General features: G+C 41.3%; 1 protein-coding gene across 1 annotated transcript in view; it reads right to left on the bottom strand.

The window, feature by feature from the left end:
• gmds (GDP-mannose 4,6-dehydratase) overlaps nucleotides 1-22,394 on the bottom strand; it is a 200,959-nt gene that overhangs the window by 128,350 nt on the left and 50,215 nt on the right. The window contains exons 5-6 of the mRNA XM_085436239.1: nucleotides 3,784-3,976; nucleotides 2,677-2,781 (exon numbers count right to left, since the gene is read on the bottom strand). Coding sequence (XP_085292365.1) covers nucleotides 2,677-2,781; nucleotides 3,784-3,976 — 298 coding nt within the window. The remainder of the gene's footprint in view (nucleotides 1-2,676; nucleotides 2,782-3,783; nucleotides 3,977-22,394) is intronic.

The raw sequence follows: 22,394 nt of genomic DNA, 5'->3' as shown, positions 1-22,394 counted from the left end.
TTTTCTGGAGTGATACTAATGGCCTGGCTTCTTTTGGTAAAGCTGTTGCTTGAAGGTAAATCATAAAACCTATTGCTCATGTCGTGGAGGGAATGCCACCAATATGAACTCGCAATGCAATAATATAGTGGGCTGCACAACTTCAGGATAAGCTGACTTCAAAAAGGTAACACTGTAATGGAACTAGTTACTTTTGCACTATGGTTAATTCCCTGAACCCTACATTCTGGCTACATTTACTTTCTCAGTTCCCATTTAATCAGTTTAGCAGTTAGGTATTTCACACCAGTGACTGACAGTACAGCCTTACCCTTGGACAGTGATAAAATATGCCGGGGGGGGTGGGGGGGGGGGGTGTTTTGCAGCTCAAAGCACCAGTTTCCCCCAAACAGCAGCCCTCCTGTGAGTGACACAGTGCACAGCCAGACGCCCCCTCAATGTGGCAGCGGCGGGGTCACGGCGGGCCCCGGGGGCCTGGGTAAACACTGGCCGATCCAGCCAACACATGCTCCACACTGGGTTGTGCAAGGCAGCCGTGGGACATCTGGCCACATCACAGCACTGCGTTCCTGCTTTATGAGCAACAACAGCCATAAGTTTGACTAGAATAGAAGTGGCAGAAGTAAACCCAGTGGCCCGCTGCAGAAAATGCTGACTGTGGGGAAGGGAGGCGAACGGCATGGGATAAAGCAAGACGGAGAAGGACAGGGGAAAGGAGTGTGTGTGGAAAGAATGGGAAGATAGAGGCAGAATGAGCGAAGCAGGCGAGAAAGCTGACCATGAACAAAAAGGCTCACAGTGTGTTCACAAGGAGAGCACCGAGTTTTGTCCTTATAAGGTTATTATGCATGTGTGTAAGAAAGGACGCGGCACAGGATGTTCACATAAATGTCTTTAATTCACAATTCAAAAGTCTTCATATTTTAGGCTTTAACAGATGGTTATGTTTGTCACCCGGAAGTGTATTTTAAAATGATGTCCATGGAATAACTATCTTCAGAGGTCTGAGCCAGAGGCAATTTTTTTTGTTTTTTGCTTCATTAATAACATTTTTCTTCAGCACTATTTATCCATCCGTCTTGCTCTCATTCAGCCAATTCCTTCTACTCACACAACACACCGTTTCAGTTTCAACAATATCAACTAATTCACCATTACAAGACCCCAGTGGTGAGCACGCCATCATTGCTGAACTGGCTGTAACCTACACCAGTTCCCACACTTATCTATCTGCGGTAACCCATTAGGGTTTACTGGATGACCCCCGACCTCGGTTGAGGTCGTGGCCAGGGCCTTCATTAGGGAATAAATCATAAACACCTGAGCAGCTGACCTGGGCATGGTGCTGGGGCTGCAGTCATGTGGTATTCATTTGGAGTCGCAGTGGCGTGTAAATCGCGTTAAACCAGTGCCTGCGACCCTCAGGACTCAGAGCACATATTAAAAATGCAACTACAACCCACTCACTATGTGTCAGAATGTGTGCAACAGTGTGTGTCAGGTGGTTAGGAAACCTGGCTGCACGGTGAATGAATATGGCTTTATATAGAGCATGTAATTCAAGCTTTTTACACAATCCAACAATGGCTCACCATCGGTTCTGCTGCCTTTTTGTTGGCCCAACATCTTACTTAGGTAAGAGGAGTGACGTCGTGTTTTTGATGTGACAATTGCTGTTAATCAATCAGCCATTTACTACAATACTGTTCTATATAAACTCAAGATGACTCTTTCAATATAAAGAAGGTAAACTATGAAAGTACAACTTTACTTTAGGACTATATTTTTTGGGGACTGAACATTGTTTACAGAAAACGCTACAAGGGATGCGGTACTGTATTGTGCAAAGGTCTTGAGCCAAATGTTATTTCTTCATGTTTTGTTTTTCAGTTGGACTTTCTTGTCCTATTTTGTTTGAAACACGTAACAGACAACTTAGCAAAGAAACAAATTGAAATTGTATCTTTAGCCACTTTGTCGCCTTTCACAAAACAAAAATTCCAATTTCTTTAGCTGAATCTAAAGAAAAACTGACAGACATAAAATAGTATTTTTCCACCAACAGAGATCCTAAAGAGCCATTACGCTGAAGTGTGTGCAGGGTGTCCTTAAAAATTTGATGAAGCTGGGAAGCTGGGGGTCAAAAGAAGGAAGAAGCCACACTTAAGGAATGGAAACGTGAAAAGACTGAGGTTTGCCAAAAACTACACAGGAAATAGCCCCAAAATCAGTGGCAACAGGTCTGATGGAGTGATGAATCCAAATGTGAAATCTCTGATGAAATCTAAAGCAGGAAGTCATGAACGCATTTGATTGTCAACAACTTCAGATTTTCAGCATGACAATGATCCCAAACTCATTACCAATCCAGTTAAAGCTTACCTGGTTAGAACAAACACACAATGGTTGATTCTGTTCATTTGGACATAGCGTTTAGAGTGGGAAAAACGTTTCGTCACTCATCCGAGTGAGTTAAATTAGAGTTTTAATATAAATATTTATAGCAAGAACAGAACAAAAGACTACAAACTCTTTTTACCTTATTCATTGCATTCCATGTACATTTCTGCACATTTTAATAAAACACTGGACCCATTTCCCACTTTTTGAGAAAAAATACAAAGAAAGCTCAAAACTTTTGCACTGTAGTGGTGGATTGTGGTGCTTGTCACTTACCTCTCCTCGGACTTTCATGGTTAAAGAGGATCCCGTTGACAGCAAACATGTTGTAGGCCTCTCGGAAGTTCACCACAATCCAGTAGGCATAGAGTTTAGCAGCTCCTGAGGGCAGAGGGAAAAATAATCAGTATCAATTTTATATCAATTTAAATTAAATTTATGGAAGGAAATGTCACTTCAGGAAAACATAAAGCCATTTTTATTCTTTGGATACTTTTCTACACTTTATTTGCATAACAAGTCAGAATAAAAAGATATATAGAGTGAATCTTATAAACAGAGACCTGATCTCCTCTAAAAGACAAGCTACATTTCATGGAATACAACACGCATGGATCATATTTTGAAATCAAGAGCTTGAAGTGCAGATTCCTGCTGATTGAGTAAAAGCAGGCTTGTACAGAAAGTTCTCCCCATTTTCCTCCTCCCTTCTCCTACGACGAGTAGAAGAAACAAGGCAAATGAAGGGAGGAGCCTGTTGATTAAGCCATAGGTCAGGATGTACAACTGGAGGTGAAGGGAGGTCACCATGGTGACCACCGCCTCCCCTTCCTTGAGTCTAATTAATAAAGGTGCAGCCCTTCTTGAGATGGTATGCACCTCCCATGCAGCTTCAGACTGAGTGCTGACAGATGCGGAAAGTGTCAGTGAAGAGACCATTTAGACAACATAGAATATGAAAGACACACGTACGGCGTGTGTGTGTGTGTGTGTGTGTGTGTGTGTGTGTGTGTGTGTCCGTACGTTGCATGCATTGAAAGTCAGTGTTGAGTGCTGTGGATATAAAGGTGTCTTTGTTAAAACGAGAGCTACTCCAAGTCAGACGGCTGGCCTCGGGGTGTGTGTAGAGCTCAAACGCAGTCTAAGAACTGAAGCCCCCTCTATTCATTCACTCACACACATGCACACACATACACGCACTCCTAGAGAAAGAGAGAGAGAGAGAGAGAGTTCAAGAAAAAGTGGAGAAGAGGCATCAAGTAATCTCTGTTTGTATGCCCTTACAAGGCCAAGTACAAGTGTCTGACAAATGGTGAGAGGTAGAGAAAGTAAGGAAATCCTTGTGTGTGTTAATGTGGATGTCCATCTGCACATGAGTCTTACCGTAAGGTGAGCGGGGGTAAAAGGGAGTGGTCTCCTTCTGAGGGATCTCCTGGACTTTGCCATACAGCTCACTGGTGGATGCCTGGTAGAACTTGACACTGTTGGTGAGACCACATGTCTTTATGGCATCCAGGAGGCGCAGCGTGCCTACACCGTCCACATTAGCTGTGTACTCAGCCAAGTCAAAGGAGATCTTGAAAAGAGAGAGAAAGAGAAAGGAAAAATGACACGTCATTAAAGCAACTTAGTGGAAAAACTGCTTCTAATAGAAACTGATTTGCATTTTTGGTTGACTGTACAAAGGAGCTGTCAACTTTGGATATAATATTTGGGGTCAAGTCTTTTTTTTTAATTTTTCGCCAGTGTGACCTTAGATTTATAACCGGAAAGATTTTCTTTTTTAATCAGTCAAACTTTGAAAAAGAAAATACCAGAGAAATACTTTTGTAACTCAGGTATACAACCAAAGAGGAAACTGTGACATAAACGTACACAACATCATATCACAGGTCACCCTTCATACACCATGACACCCATGCAGTGTTGTACTCCATCTCCCAGAATTCCTGTTTCCAATATGAAAAGCCAAAAGCAGGGGACTTAACAAAGACTTGGGGGGAAATTAAGTTTAAATTAGAAATGGCTGTGCGCATGCATGTTTCTGTGTGTGTGTGTGTGTGTGTGTGTGTGTGTGTGTGTGTGTGTGTGTGTGTGTGCCAGGTTGGCCTCAGGCTCCAAATCAAGCGTGATGGTTAAAAGCGTGCCAGTTAGTGGTCACCACACCTGGAGTGAGTGGCATGAGCCAGGTCTGTATGGAGGAAACGCTTTGGCCCTTTAGTGCTTTCACACCAGTGCTGCACACACGGCCGGATAAAGACCCCTTATTTAAAACGGGATCTCGGAACACTGGGCCTCTATTCCACTCACAGGGCATACACACTTACATATAGACACACTCACAGAAACACAAGCAGTGAGCAGGTTTGATCAGGTTCAATTACACTCCACAACTCAGTGTAATTACCTGTGACGCTTCACTCACGCTTTGACTTTGCATTCTGGCATTTGGTTATATTTACATCATTTACAAGAAAAAGTGAGAGGACGCATACTGTACATTGTATAATGACATTTTCAGTTACCCTCGTTGACAAGGACATCAAGTGGACAGAATAATAGCAAAAACTGAAGCGTCAGATGGTCCAGTTCAATACTTTTCTCTTTGACACTGACAACAAAAGATGAATTTTATGATCATAACAACTTTAAGGCATTGTATGATATCCACTTTGCACAGAGGAATATTTGACTAAATACTGCAGTGTTTTTGTAGCCAACTACAGCTTGACCTTTATCAGTCTACAAATTTAACAAAAGCAGCCAGTGCTCAAAGCATTGGACACTTAAAAGCCTGGAAAAGTGTTACTTATGAGCCCTTTAAGAAATTACAAAACAAGCTCAACTCCTCGAAGCAACAAACAAAGAACTGAGTTTGCACAGTAGCATAAAAGAGCACAAAAAGACAGGGACATTATAAGAAAAAACATCTATATGAGACATAAGATTTAAGAGGGAAAAAGTTTTGAAACATTTTAAGCACTTTTCATGAGATCAGATTGGTGATTCCATGCATACAATTTTTATGTCCCAATGACAACTAAAATGAAATGAAATTCTATCAGGCAAAGTCTATTTACACCTACAGGCCACTCTTTCAAGGATGAGGATGTACACATCCTGGACAGGGAGGAACGCTGGTTTGAGCGCGGAGTCAAGGAGGCCATTTACATGAAAAGGCAAAGACCATCTCTGAATCGAAGAGAGGGCCTAAAGGTACATCTTTCACCATCTGCAAAGCTGTGATTGCAGCCATTCCCCAACTCTCTGTCAGTGGTACTTATGGCCATTGATCAGTGGTTGCTGATCAATAGTCATGACAATTTACATATTAATGATTAAGGAACTGACCTCACAGCCCATTGTTCATTCAGTGGTGCTAGTTTCAGCCATTGTGCAAATGTACTGTTTATAAGATTGGGGAAACCTGCAGTCAGGTGAGACTGAAGAAATCACTTGGATGAGTGACGTCCAGATGAACAGAATCAACCTTTTGGGGGTTGCTTCCAAATAAGTGCCCAGAGGCACTTTATGATGGCTGCTGAATAGTGAGACTTGGAACTAAAAGGACGTTCTGTGTTCAGATTCAGATTTGGATATGCAAAGCTCCCAGAAGAGCTGCTTTAGTGCAGAGAAAGAGTAAACGTTATGAAGAGCAATAGAGGGGCTTTCTTTGTAAATCTGGACAATCATAATGACGAGACAGATAAATATACTGAAAATATGAATCGGGAGCAAATCCAAGAAGATATCAAGACACTTTTACGGGGCTTCCCCTCCACCTTGGAGACTACACAAACACACAAAAATGAAAACTTAAGCACAACAAAAGGAATAAAAATGCAAAAGGGTAAATGATGTTAACGTGCACACCATAGAGAAGTACCTGCTCACACTACTTCGACCTTGTAAGCCATATTTTCTAAGACCTACTTTGTGTGCAAGGTTGTGGTGAGTGCGTGTGCACACACACACACACACACACACACACACACACACACACACACACACACACACACACACACACACACACCTTGTATCAAAACCAGCTGAGAGGGGCAGGGTCCAGGATGCCTTGACAGCTTAAATCAAACAAATTGCCCTAATGCCTCCATTCTCTGTCATTATGTAAGGCACAGCCTGAGCGCTGATGCTTTAAAGGCCAGACGTTTGTGTACATTGCTATATGTGTGTGTGTTCTGTGGGGGGTGGGGGTAGGGGGTTGCTTCTGGGCCCCTCAGTCGACCTGGCAGATATTGTTCTTTCTGGGAAGCGAGCCAGGCCCTGTCAGCATTGGGGGTCCACAGCCAAACAAATATCCCGTTTAAAAAGCTTCTAACTGTCCAGGATATATTTGCAGTATTTGGTGGTTTCATTTCTTTCCTGCTCATACAAGGTTTGTTGAAATGTGTGCTTCAGACTCGGGAATGTGACTCCAGACGTGTAGGTGTGTGCGCACTCACGTATAACAGAGTGTTGGCGTGTGTCTTGACAGATGTATATGTATATGTATTTATATATATGAGCTACATTTATTCAGCCGTGGCCTTTCTGCATACCTGCAAGGCCTTATATACATACATATATACACAACAGTGGAGGAAGCATGTAAAGTTCCATTGTCCATTTACAAATCCAGGAACACATCCATCACTCAACAATTTAAAATAAAAATATCAATAACTTTGTATCATTTACTTAATTTTTTACACACATGGAGAATATAGATTTGAAATGTTAGTAGTTTTATATCATCACAACATTGTTCATTATTAGTACAATAGAATAAAAAATTTTAAAAAAGCAAACCACACTAAAGACCAAACCAATTTGACATCACCTGGATAATTATATCAGGTTCAGAGTCACCTGATCCAGGCCCAACTATAAGAAGAAGTAGTAGTAGCAGTAATAGCAGTAGTAGTAGTGGTGGTGGTGGTGATGGTGGTGTTGTTGTTTCTGTGTGTGTATTTAAATAAAATGTAGGACATGGGGAGATTCACACATAATGTGTTTGGGTGGGTGATCTGTGCTGGCATGTTCATCATGCAAGCAATCACAAACTTACAGCGCTTTGATTGGCCCTTAGCATAAACTAGGCTAGATGCGTGTTACCAACTTTATCTATATTCAATAATCCACTTCTTTGTGACTTGACAAATGGCAGCTTTTCTACCATAATGCAAGTAATGTAATATACTGGCATTTAAACAAGGCTTTGTTCACTCAAAAGTGCTTTAACCATAACTTACATTTTAACCATACGCTGATGCAGCACTATAGTCTGTATACTTTAAAGACTTCATTTACCTCACCTCCATGATCACTTTAGAATCACCAAGTAACCTCATATCATATCTTTGGAAGCCGGATTATCTGGAGGAAACACAAATATATTATATTCCAGAGACAACAGTAAAAATAAGTGAAAGTCACCATGAGTGGACAGCATTCTCACACGCTGACAGTGTGATACATCGCTTCTAACTGCAAGCAACCAAATAAAGAAAATCACTCCAATGCCTTGGAGGTGGAGAGAACAGAGAGAAGGAGAGGCCGGTATGAAGCATGAGTGGAGAGAAGGAGAAACAGTAGAGAGAGAAAGTGTGTGTGTGCGTGCGTGCGTGTGTGTGTGTACATGGTGATAAATATGGGTGGGGGTTTGTGGAGAGAAACCACAATCAATTACACCTTTACTCATCACATTACAGGCCAACTGAAATTAGAGCAGTCGTGTGTTAACAGAGCAAAGACAAACAGGCTAAATTCCCTCCAGCAGAGGGAGAGGAAGAGGGAGAGAGAGTGACCTGGAGACCCATGTTCTGACAAACAGATCAATTACAGTGCTTTAAACTACCATCATCAGCTTTACGAAGCCACTACTCCATAGAAACATCCTTTTGCACGGAAACACAAAGTCTTGATGGAGTGCTTCTTCCTCTCAGTGTTTATAATAATAGCTGGTGGCTAATTTTAGCAATTGTTTCCCTCCATCCACAATCATTTTACATGTAAACAGTCCCCTCATTCTTACAGGCCAGTCTCAGTCCCCCTCTACCTTTTTCCCCATTATTAGCTGGATTATAGACCAGGCTGTTTGATATCATTCAGCTGCTTCTCCATAGAGGAACATACTCCAGTTGCACCATCTTGGACTGCTGCTGAAGGTAATTCTTCACCTAATGTGAAGATCCACTGTAACCTGAACCTGCAACCGTGGAATCGGTAAAAAACTGATTCATGTGCTTCTGCACTAAGCTCAGTGAGGCTGCTGAGCCCAATGCAGTCCAAGACAGCAGAGTTGGAGTTCATCCACAGGATAAGAAACTCTCTGGAGAAGCATGACATGTATTTTACTCCCACATAGTGCTATAGGTAGATTAAATATTTAAACAGTGGCTATGGCTCAGGATGCAAAGCAGGTCATCTAGTAGTCAGGAGGTTGGTTCGATCCCCGACTGCTACAGTCCGGTCACTCTTTTTATAGCGCAAATGTCTGCACAAATACACCTATATAACAAAAAGTACTCGCCCTGCCTACTGTTTAAACAGCAGCATTTGTCCAATGGTCAAATTAGCTTCAAAGACACCTCATGACATGGATGAGTAAAGGCAGGAGTCAAAGTCTAGCTTCTCTTGAGCAGTTTGTTTCAGCTCTTAGCAGTTTCATTACCATTTCATTTGATTGTTTATTTCATTATCACCATTGGCACTTAAAGATGTAATGCTTACATCCTTAGAAATAAATACAGCAATATTGAAACTTTCTATGAGCCAAGCAAAACTAGGGTTGTGACATCGTGTGTAAAGAGAAGAAAGCATGACAGATGAAGAACTGCAGTGGAACAAAATCGTGGGGGGAAAAAAAGCATCAAAGTGTTGGAGATATAAATCACTACTTCTGGTCAAAACTCCAGAAATTTATGATAATGATGGTGAAAAATCAACACTAATCTTCACAATAAATTGTTCAGTTGTCATTCAGACAGCACTGAAGTGGTGTTGTTGTATCATAAAATCATTTGAAATTACTGCACAGTTTTCCATGATTGCGTAATCTTGTGACGGTAGCCTAAGCTACTGTTGCTGTATGCGGCCCCAAACGCTCTCCAAACAGAGCCCTCATCATGTGTTGTGATAAAACTTGAGAGAAACGCCTCCACCTCTAGTCCTGTCTTTTTGTGCGACTCTGTCTGTGTATAAACACACACACCTGCTAGAAAAACAAAAGTGCTATTTTTTTCCCCCCTTTTCTCTGTGCCAATTCGCCTTTCCCCAAAACGTAGACACAATAGAGGTGAAAAATGCCGGGAGAGTAAGATACACAAAGTGAACAGCAAGAGACAAAGGCGCGGATGCATGGCATTGCATCATCAGGCTGGAACGTGTTCGCTCTTTGCTCTGCTGTTTTCTCTCAGGAAGATGATCAACGATCAGGTAAAACTACAGGTACGAGAACCTGTTATGCAAACCTCCAAAAGTAACGTGCTCACCGCTTGCAAACATGAGAATGTTAGTAATCCTCAAACAGCACAGTACAGACAAACATATCTACTTTATGCCAAGAATTCCCTTGTGACCAACATTTATGGGTTTAAGACTTAATTTAGACACACAGATCAAAGCTTTCAGCTTGTCTAAGTGCACCTGAAGGAAATACAAATACTGTGCATATTAATAGGGCCTTGGTTCAGCATGAGCTGCTAAAAAAAAAAAAAAAAGCATAGTTTGTATGCTTCACGTTGTTTACACAAGGTTTTTTTTTAGAAACGTTAGGAGGGAATCGAAGACAGAATAGAAAACATTTTTAAAAAGTGACGTAATTTAATACAAAACTGCAAAACTGAAATCGACATCTAATTTTATAGTGACATCTCCATATTAAATGGACTGGTTGTTATACAGTGCTTTTCTATTCTACCTGAGCACTCACAGCACGCCTCATTTATGCAACCACTTTTTTCTATGCCTAAGTGCTTTCTTTCTAACATTCACTCTCTGATGGAAACATTAGAGAGCAACTTGGGGTTTAGCATCTTGCTCAAGGATATTTGGCATACAGACTGGAACAGCCAGGGAACGAACCATCAACCTTTCGATTAGTAGATGACCTGCTCTACCTCCTGAGCTGCAGCCACCCCAAATACTGCTTTACATTTAGCAGTATTTCAATATTTTTCAGTATAAAAGCTCAAATGTTACTTCCATACCTGCAAAGACAGCTAATTTGTTTGCAAACGCTCACTATTTTACAAACCAGGCATGGAGACCATTCATCTTCGGAATAACAGTCGTTCCTTACAACCAAAACCAACAGGCAACCACACGGCACTTGTAAACTATGGGGGGGGGGGGGGGGGGGGGGGGGGAAGCATTTTTCTCTCGAAAACCAGTCTGTAACTAATATACAGGTGAAGTCCCTAAATTAGTATCAAGCTTCTGGGGAAAAAAGGAACGCACTCCAAAAACAACTCTGCATGACAGCTGCTCTAAAGTATCAGTATCACAAGATGAAGAGCATAACTTGTTTCATTTGTAGCTGGTGATAAAGAGCGTTCATCAGGTTGAAAATGGCACGGTCCTCCAGTAAAGATGGAAAGAAAAGGGTTGGTGAAACTCGTTTTATGTTTTATGACAGCTTCCTTTCATGTGGAGAATGAATTGCACGAGCATGCTCTCAAAATAGATTTTATACCTCATTTACTCAGGTCCTTCTTTTATAGAACATGAGGTGTAGCACTGAAGTGTTGATCTACTTTACGAGTACTTAAGACATAATTGTAAGTACTTTAAAGAAAAAGCAATGTTCATATTAATTTTTCAAATCAGGTATCCGTACATGGCACGACATGCATTTACCCACTAATCCCCCATCCCACTGATGTTCACTCATCATTATGATCATATCTCAATCTCTACATTTTTCTGTCTAATTACAGGCGTCTTCTATTGAGTTGGTGCAATTGTTGCTGCAGCTATGGCAATGAACAAATACAAGTACACAGATCAGGTGGATGTGAAAGAGACAGATGGAGATGTGGGAGGGTGGCTAGAGCACGTGTGGACAGATACGTGCTGTGACAGCGTGTGTCAGGGCAGGTAGACTCTGAGTTGACGATTGACTGTCAAATTCAGGATTTATGCAGACGAGTCTGGAAAGTCCCAGTCTGCCTCGTGGCACTCCCATCTGCCTCTCTCTCGCTCCCCTTTCTCTCTGCATCGTTTTGTTTGGAAGCTATTGTTGCGAACAGGTGGTGGCCACGTTCACTCCGGCCTTCCGCCGGCATTAAAATACTCGAAATCTGAAGGGTATCGACACCAGAGCAATCAGCTTATGGTTTTATTAAGCTAGTTTTCACACACTGCCAAGACAAGAAACACGTAACCAAAATTTTCCCTGCATGTTATATAACTACTGTAGTAACACTGGCAAGAATGCATCAGATGGCCTTTTACGATGCTGCACAGTGCTTTATCAAAAGAAGGACACATCGATCGATTCATCGTCACCATGATACTATGATAAGGACAAAGCATGACTTATGTATACTGAGAGTCTTAATTAGAAAAGTATTAACTAGTTGATTCAATCATGTAACCAACCTAAAAATGTCCATAGGATAAAACGTAACTTCAAGTGGACCTAATACCCTCATTTGCTGCTATATATATTGTTTTTGGGAGGCTTTGGAGTAGAGTTGGACACTACACCAACCTAAATTTTTGGCTACCGTCCAGTCATACAGCTTTAGACAAGATTTCTTGGTTCTCTTTTCGCACCCACATTCAGTTAGGGTTGAACACTCAGGGTTGGCCTTCGACGGCTTTGCTGTCAACAGAACGGTTTGAAAGTTCTGGAATAGAGCCACGAAGTTCCAGTTCCACCTTGGCTGTCTGTGAAATGGTAACAAGAGTGATGCCAGTGATACTGGCATCAAATTAGCTGCTATTTGAATACAAGTATTCAGACAGGTGTATTTACATACCCCATTCTTTTAGCATTGGATAAGAGTACATGTACAAGCAATGATAAAACGCACTTCATTCTACTTTTCCCCGAATATCGTGATCTGCCCTGCAGACATGTACCACCAATCAGTCACTCCTACCTTGCAAACATAAACATGCTCGTAAACATGGCAACAGACCTTACCACGGTCATGCCTGCGGGGCTTTGTGGAGTAATCACGACACACCGACACAAGAATACACAGGTCGAAACCATTTTGTCATAAGTGACAAATTTTTGCTGAGGATTTCACTAGAAGATACTGCAGGTGTAAGATCATATCTATACACCAACTACAGAAAATGAATTGACTGTGTGTGTGTGTGTGTGTGTGTGTGTGTGTGTGGGGGGGGGGGGGGGGGGGGGGGGGATAAGTGAACACCAGGCTACTCCACTGACAACACTGGGTTTGAAAAGTTCCTGGCCTAAGTGAGCAACAACACCAATCCACCATTTAGTGATAATGTACACTGAGACATGGTGAGGAAATTGAAGGTGACGGAGAAATTGTTTCATGGTTTAAATCCATATACCAGCTCTTTCCATGCAATATTATTGCTCTGGAAAGTTCTGGAGCTCCAAACTGATCTTCAGTGTCTTTGGGGGATTGCAGCAAAAGATATACATTAATAACAGCTGTTAAAATAGCTTTCTCTTTGCGCCTCTGTATAAGCATGTATAAAGCATACAGGTGTATGCTATATAATCTTCACTCTAAACTCACTCAAAGTCAGACCATGCAATACTCAGGAAAGCTGAAAAAACCCCAGAAGAGCTCCATCTCAAACTCTACAGGTCTCTAGATCTTAAATGTTAAAGTTGATGACAGTAAAATTACTAAAAGACTGAACGGGGACTGAATGGGATATTTGGAAGGGTTGCCAGGAGAAAAGCCTCAAGTTGCACGTGAACAAAACACAGGACTTCTGGAACGATGTTTGCTGGACACAAGGCCAAAGTGGAGATGTTCAGCCACAATTCAAAGCACCACATTTGGTGAAAACCAAACACATGATATAAATGCAAATACCACCTGTGAAACACAGTGATGGAGGCAGTGATGATTTGGCCTTGTCATTGAACTCCTCTGTATTGTATACCAAACTATTCTAGAGCTAAATGTCCGGCCGTCTGTTTGAGAGCGTGGTTTGATTGGAATCGGCTAATGCAAAACAATCCCAACTCAACGTAAAGACCTCAACTCAACTGAGATGGTGTCATGCAACCTTAAGGGAGCTGTGCATCAAAAAAAGGTCCATCCAAACCTTAATAAAGTTAAACAGTGCTGTGTAGACATGGCAGACTGATAAAGTCATGGAGAAAAAAAGGAAGTTCTACAAACTCCTGAATCGTGTGGTATATTTTTTCCACAGGACAATGTAGTTCTGTGTAAACATTTGTTTCTTTTGCGCTCTAACTACAGTTTTTGTCAAATAACACTAAAACTACATTCATCACAGAAAACATGGAAACTCCACACAGACAGGCGGTTCAAACACAAATCATTGCATATTTGTAATAAAATTACAAATAACCATATTTTCTACTAACTCACCAATAAACACTAGCTAATAACTAAACTATAACACGTTTTGTGACTTGTTTATAGCCCCCTGTTACATGAAGATGTATTGTATTGATTCACTTCAACTACATTTTTCCTAACTTTTCCGAACTCAAATTTACCTATCCTCACACCTCCCCTTTCGGGCCTTGTTTTGGGCCAGATGCATGAGCACTACTGTAGCTTTCTCTGCTCTAAATGTAGGTATTCATTTATCCATGGGCAAATGTAATTACATGCAATTATAAAACTGCATTTTACAACTTACTTTTTATTTCGCTATGTGAAGAATATATTAGTGGCTGAGCTGCAGTTGGGTGTTGCACACTGTGTTCAGACAAAACCTAATTGAAATTGTATAGTATTTACAGGGATACTTTTACTAGATTTGAGATATAAAGTTTAAAATTAAGACTTCTTTAGAGAAAAGGGTTTTTCCCTACATTTGATTATAATTGTGGATCTTTTTTGGATTAATTTGTGATGGATTTCTAGCATCTTCCATAACTGGAGATAAATGACTGATCACAAGTGTTTGAAGGCAGTCAAACCATTACACATGTACTTCTGTTATATATCTACTTGTATTACACATATTCCTTACGCCAAGTAAGACAGCTGAAAACCACTGAATCACAACAATATCCTAAATAACACATAACACCTCTCCTCCCTCCCCCTCTCTCTGTTACTCCTCACACTTTTTTATCAGCTGGCCAAGAGAAGATAACTTCAAAGTGAGCGGTCAGAAGAGAGGCAATGAAGGACCTCCCACACGTGAGACCCCCTGTCAGGACCAAACTGATCCTCTTTACACCTTCACCCTCCACCATTTCCCAGTCCTGTATCCCCCTCGAACTATCCCCTCCACTGATCAAGCTGCTGGGGCTGCTCCATTTGGCTGTAATCAGCACCCAACATCTTCTCTGATTAGAGAAAGCAGGGGTGGCGGGAAGTAAGACTTGACAAATCGGCACATTCTTCTGCAACTACTCTCCCTTTTCACCCCTCTTCATCCCCCCTCAATCCTCCTTTACCCCTCTCATAGACCCCACTTACACATGGCACCGCCCCCAGCCACCCCCGCCCATTCTGCACCACTAGCATGATGAATGCTATCCTTGTAAAGAGAGGAAGACACGTAGACACACACTTCTTCCCTGGTGTTGCCTGCATGATCCTGAAACAGAAATGAAGTTTGGGGAGCACCCCCGCCCCCACCCTGCAGGTGCTACCTCTCTTAATTGCACACACAGACACACACTTGCACATCAATTTGAATGCAATCGCCACCATAACGGCACATTCCCATAAATACACTCCACAGCTGGCCACAATAACGTAGGCCAACACACTTTGGCGGCCCGTGGTAGCTGTCACTGTGCCATGTGACCAAAATGGAGCCCAGATTCTCATTCCATATTACGCCCGGCTTAAACAACCTCCCCTCTCTCTCATTCTGTCCCTCTACAGTCCTGCCCCACCTCAAACCCCAGTCAGTCTATCCTGGCCCACCCAGGGCCCCCTGGACAGAAGCAGCACAACAGCTGCGTGTGTGTGTTCCTGTGTGCATGTGTGTGCGCGTGTGTGTGTGTGATTGTGTCACAGAGACAGGAAAAAAAAAAAAGCAGGACCCCAGCATTACATGGTGCCTACTGGTTATAAATAACTTCTTGTCTGCCTAGCAGACTCACTCGAAGTGACACTTGAGAGAGTTCTATGAGCTGTATGTTGTCCTGTCAGGTTTTATTGGCACTTGAGATGAGCACTAATGTATGACTAAGGAGATTAAACACAGGAAGGCTGGAAGCAATTAGCATGTTTACAGACACCTTGGTTACAAGTAACTGAGTAACTATACACTTTTTGAAAAAGAATTTCTCCTGAAGGAAGTCAGTTTCTTGGGCAGGTCTATTCATTTTCACTAAAGCAGCATCAAGTTTATTATTAAGAAGAAGAATAAAAAAAAGACTGACTGCCAAGACATTAGGATAAGATGCTGTATTTTTACTATTGAACTTTAACTACATCTCTCAGAAAAATGAAGGCTCAACTGCACATCCAAAACAAAACAAAGGATTTGATTTTTCTCATAGCTTCTGTGCTTTACACTGATGACGAATATCATTATGACCACTAGGGCTGGGCCATTCTATACCTTTCACGGCAATGATAAGAAAATGAAATATTGCGATAGAATATGGGTAAAACAGGCATGTGCAGTGCCTTTGTTTTCATAGGCACATGGCGAAAAAAAGCGACGGAGAATGAGAAGGGCGAAAGCGGATCGTTGAATGAAACAGATGAACCAGAATTGGTTTGTAAAAATAGTGCAATTTCAGTGGTGTGGAACTGGTTTGGTTTTCGCCCATCAGATTCACACCAAAGCAAAGTTTTTTGTAGAACAGCAAGCGGGCCGTCGTGGCGAAGGGAGGAAACACGACAAAGCTATTTCATCATTTGAAGCAGAAGCACTTGTTGGGGTACAACAACTAATAAATTTGTGGAGCTATAAAGTATTTTGTCAATTATATCGTCAGTTATATCATTATCGCAAATTTTCAAATATATATTGTGATAAATACTTTTGACCATATTGCCCTGCCTTAATGACCACTAACAGGTGACGTGAATAAGAGGGATTATCTCTTTGCGATAGCATCAGGACCACTGAGCAATGGCAGAAAATGGCCTTTTCTTTTAGATCACATGGATGGCCGGGTTCATATCTCTCACTTACCTGGGAAACACCTGTCACCAGGATGCACTATGAAAAGAAGGCAAGCCGGTGGTGGCAGTGTGATGCTTTGAGCAAATGTTCTGCTGGGAAATGCCATCCATGTAGATGTTACTTTGACACGTACCAGCTAGTGATGGGTCGTTCGCGAACGAAATGGCTCTTAGAGCCGACTCTTTGACGTGAACGACGCGAGCCGGTTCCTTATCGCGAGCCGTCACGTTTTTTGGTTTTTTTCCCCTCTTTCTCTCACCCTCTCTCTCTCGCACTTTTTTTCCGCTTAACTCTGCACGCGAGTCTTGTGCTTTATGCTGGGCAGAGGGGGGAGGGGCGGTAGTTACACTCAATAGTGCAGGAACAGAGCGGGAGGGAGAGACAGAGAAAGAGCCAGGGACAACAACATCACATTAGAAAGGTATAGTAATCATCCACAACTATTTTCAGTTGCAGATGATAAAGGATTCAGAAAGTTTATTCATGCGGGCCCATATGACAGAGAATATGCATGTTCTTTTTGTTTTCATATTATAATTTATATTTAATTGTGTTGTGGTTTGCAGTGTTTTGTGTTGTTTCACTTTAAATTTGTAAAAGGAAAAAGCGGAAAATTTAAATAGTTAAAAGTTGAAATGTGAATAGTTGATTTTTGTATTATATGATTTATTTATTACATTTTTTGTGGAGTGAATAAATAAAAGTATATTTACGGTGGCCCCTACAGACAAAGCACGTAAAAACTCCAAAACACGTACGAACTCTGAAGCACATACAAACTCCAAAACACGTAAAAACACGTACAAACTCAGAAGCACATAAAAACTCAAAACACGTACAAAAGACAACAGACGTGCTCCAGGATGCTGGGCGCAGTGTTGAGCTTTTGTTACCTTGTGGCTACACAAGCCAGCAAGTACCAACGACCGGATTTGGTGTGTGGTAATAACAGGTAAATGACCTTTTTTTTAAATTATTTGAATATATATGAGTGCCTGTGTATAAATACACAAACAATACACACATGCTTTCAATTGTGTAATTTAAGTGATCTAGTAGCTCTGCTTTGGAAGTTCAGTTCATGCTAGAAATGTGTTTTATATTTATATATAAACATATATAAAAAAAACACTTTTTTTACATTAGTAATTCCTTTTGTGCACAATTTTATATTATTGTTAATAATAAATTAATTAAAGCAACAAAACAACCTGAAGAGCCGGTTCGGAGCCAAAAGAGCCGGCTCTTTTTAGTGAGCCGAACCGAAAGAGCCGGATCTCTAAAAAGAGCCGGAAATCCCATCACTAGTACCAGCTACCTAAGCATTGTTGCACACCATGTGCACCCTTTCATAAAAATGGTACTCCCTTACGCCTGTAGCCTCTTTCAGTAGGATAATGTGTTCTGCCACAAAGCCAAAACAAAAGCAAGGAACAACGAGTTTGAGGTGTTGACTTTGCATTTAAATTCCCCAGATCTCAGTCCAATCGATTGCTACTTAATTAAAGAATATAAATTAAAAATGAATTCATTTGGCAGTTTAGCTCAGTGGGTGAGCAGGCGACCACATGCTCCGTAGCCCAAAAGCAGCAGTCCAGGTTGTTACTATTCAATAAAAAGTCAAAATGCAAAAAAAAAAATCATATTAGAAGAAGAATTAATTTAGCATTAAAACTATGCCAACGTGTGGATCTCACTGGGCTCAGGCTTGATTACTAACCCACTTGGTACTAACAACAAAATAATATCAACATCAAACTTTTTCCACCGGATTTTTCCAATTATGAAATCAATTTCTTCAAGTAAGACATCTTCCTTATGCATCAATGTGTTGAGAGCGATACGGTGATGACATCAGTGATGTCACTAAAACCTGCAGGGCCTTCACTGTGCTGGCACACTGCTAAACCAAAGAAGAACAGGGATGGGTAAACGAAATTACACACACACACACACACACACGACGTCACAGTGGCGCACATTTGTAACCATGTGAGTGTTTTTGTCTCCATTTCTATGGTGACGTCTAGCCTCTACACATCAGGACACTCCTCAAAGATGGTGTGAGGAGGAGTGGCCAGCCTTTCCCAACTCCGTCACACCAACGGCTTTCATCTGGAGCGTATTAGAGACATTAGCACTTTCTTATCTCAACGCCTCCCTCCATGTCTTTCACCAGCTCCCCCCATTCCTGTCTCTTTCCTCCCTCACAGTACCTGCTCATTTTATTTTTCTTCAGCTGGGTACCTGTGTGTTCTTCAGATACAGAAAAGGGAAACAGTACAGAGGTGGACACAAAGGAAGGGGGCATTACACTACACTGCCACACTGTTAAGTAAAGTCTCTTAAACTATTATACTTGTATTAAGAAATAACTGGCTCAGATTCAAGTATATAAATCAGCACACATGCTCATATTTTTATATGAGCGCAAGCCAAGTCCACTCTGTTCTGTTTGAACGCAGTTCAGTTAAGGGAAGCAAAGATAATCAATCAAAACCCTGACACACACACACACACACACACACACACACACACACACACACACACACACACACAGCTATGGTGAATTATAATCACAAATTACACTAAAATATCTATAAAAAGTAGGCTTACAGATATTAGCTGAGTGCTTCAACAAATAATACAATTAAGCAAACAATTATTAACACACACAGACAAACACACACATTTGTACTGGTCATCCATCTTGAGATGATGGCACTTAAGGCAGGCCTTACTGGGAAGAGGTATCATGCCGTGCTTAATGGGAGTACGTGCTGCAGAGCCTGGGCCTTGATAGGAATTTAATCTCTGCCATCTATCTCTATTAAAATGGCTCCGAATAGCTGAAGAGTTTGACACTGGCCTCAACAAAGTGCAATGATATTGACTCCAAAGATTTTAATGGATGGACAATTTTGAGGTAATGAGCATGACCAATGTGGTCAGTGTGCGCTAAGTTGTGGCCACCCAGTTGGCTTACTACATTTTGCTGGATTCTCTTGAACTGTGTCCACCATCCTTCATTATCAAGTTTAGCTTATTCTTAAGAGCAATCAAAGAGACCAATACACAACATTTTTTAAGGCTAAACCCTCAACTTGATAAGGTCGTTATCTGGGGAGGCCTCAGTGAAGTCTCAGTGAAGTTTTTAGGAGTATAACGGTCTATTTATGGTCACATGATATCACCACAGTCCTAGCAACTGACGTTTGAAGTGTACAAACGGGCTGCAGTATTCTCCTTAAAGGTAGGTGTCGCCACTCAGAGAAAAAGCTCTGAACTAACTTTGGTGTAACAGTAAAAGAAGTTAAAACAGGAATTAAAGCAATCACCGAGTTTTCCAGAACTCCTCCTCTTCCTCTGTACTATCTTGGAACCTCTGAGGCCCGGTATCGACATATACATAATCATACACTTGAACCTAGCTGGTCCAGACACACTGGCCACACAAAGGTGCACAACCAGCCAAAACAATGCCAAAGGATGGCCCCACACTTATTTTTGGCACGCACTGCCATTCATTGGTGAGTAAAAAAACATGTCATTGATTAACAATGATTAATTGTATTTTATCTTATTTGTCTGACACTCATGTGAGACTAACATGAGTGTTTTTTTTTTTTTTTACCAAAGCCACTGACCCTAATACTAGTCATGTACTATTACCAAGAAAAAAAACTGTTTCCATCTTTGTGGCTCTCAGTGTTATATCTGTGCATGTCACCTGATCCTGAATACATCAACATGTCATCAGAAGAAAATCATGACTCACACTTTTACAGATCCACGTGCGCACACAAAAATCTAGACAAACCACACAAAGTCACGTATACACATAAAGAGAAAGGTTAGCAGAAGACAATTGCCTGGGTTCAAGTCCAACCCAGCTCCACCCGCCTCTCTCACCAGGGCGGGAACATCGGAGCAGGGGTCGGCATGCCGGGTCGGATCATTGCGGAGTGGCCTGTCTTTGAAGGAGGCCTGTGGCAGGGAAGGGTTTTCGGGAAGGGGAAGTGCTCTGCTGGAAGTTTTCAATATCAATGGAAAGGCTTTTTCTGCTACGCGGGGCAGCAGAATGGCTTTCCTTTTACTTTCCGTCGTGGTGGGATAAGGATTGGAAGATAATGTCAAAGAAACATGTGACAGGAATATTTCCAGGAAAGAAAAGCTAAACAATGCAATCCAATCCCCGAAGGGGAAAAAGCTTGTGGAATACATTGTTTGAAACCAAGTTATAAAAACTTTGTACTGACTTCAAACTTTAGTAAAGTGGTTTGTGTGGCTTACACAGTGTGCTGATATGAAAAGAAGACAGTGGCTGAAGAATAAATCCTGATCAGCCCACAGAAGCACATGCACTGTAGGAACAAGGTCTCCTGACCCGAACTATCTCACGATCCACCAGCAACCTGGCTAAACCACAAGTGCAACCTCTGGCTACCCAGATGTCTGCTCGAGAAAATAATCATATTCACGCAAGACCAGCAGGGTGAAGTTTCAGACTTAGGCTAAAAATAAGGCTTAAATGTAGTGATTTTAGAAGCTGTTAGTCTCATTATCATATCAGCAGTGCTGAAACACATCTTAAAAGTATTTAGCTACTTTAAAGTTCAAATCAGCATTGGCTATTGGTCATACTGTTATTTTAAACATCAGTATTAGCTCAATCCCTAATCACAGTCTCTTTAATTAATTATATGTTGTCCATAATAAGAACTAGTATAGACACGGCAGACTTAAAGCAATAACAGTAAAGATCTGCAATCCTGACAACTACACTTTAATGAAAATGTATTCATTTTAATTATTTATAATTTCCTCTAATTTAATTCAATCATTAGAACTGAGAGTTAAATACAATTGTAAAGTCTAATCATGTGGATAGAAGCAACAGCTGAAATGGAATCTAAACACACACAGTTTTTTTTTACTTTATATTATAATTTCCAATTAGTAGTAGACTGTCAGCATTGTGCATCCTGTTAGCACATGCTAATTTGTTACCTTGTTACCTACCTTGAGGAGACTTTGCACTCAGCTCTGGCTTAAGGCCTTTCATAAATGTAGGGAAAATGTCTTGAAATATTTTTTTTATTCCTGCAGTAAGGACTAATATTCCTCCAAGTAGTTAGATAAGTATGGGTTGATTTAGTCCAAAGCTCTTCCATTTAATTGTGATCATGACTTCATTACTCTCCAAGAAAGCAGACCAAAATGCCTGTTTTATCTAGACATTTAAAGAACACATCACTGTCATTACTCAGACAGCGATCCCAAGGAAAGTATATGAACAAAAGGACGGATTTTGTCAGTGGCTGTCCGTGTCAACTGTTTGAACACATTGTGAATGTATGCACTGATTTATATTCCAGCGGCTGCAGACATTTTCTGCGTGCATGCAGGAACAGACAAAAACTAAAAACCCATCACCTTCAATGAGACCACGATTAGCTGAGAGTATCGGCTGCCAGGGCTCTGCTGGCAGAGGACCAGGAGTGTCACTGTGGTATGTTGTTGTTTGCTTACAAGTCTAACCGCACTAGAAGATTGTGTCACAGACACAATAGCATCTCTCATTTCTACGTGTGTGCGTCTGTTGATACCTGCTGTCGGACTGAGAGATGATCCATGACGACTATGTGATGGGCATGTCTCAGCTGAATTCCTCAAATGGCAGTTAAGGT

The sequence above is a fragment of the Copadichromis virginalis genome, linkage group LG17, assembly GCF_057382275.1.
Source record: "Copadichromis virginalis isolate Kocher_CV1m ecotype Utaka linkage group LG17, C_Virginalis_male_GT1.1, whole genome shotgun sequence".
Classification (NCBI taxonomy): Eukaryota; Metazoa; Chordata; class Actinopteri; order Cichliformes; family Cichlidae; genus Copadichromis; species Copadichromis virginalis.
This window is presented reverse-complemented; position numbering and strand designations above follow the sequence as displayed.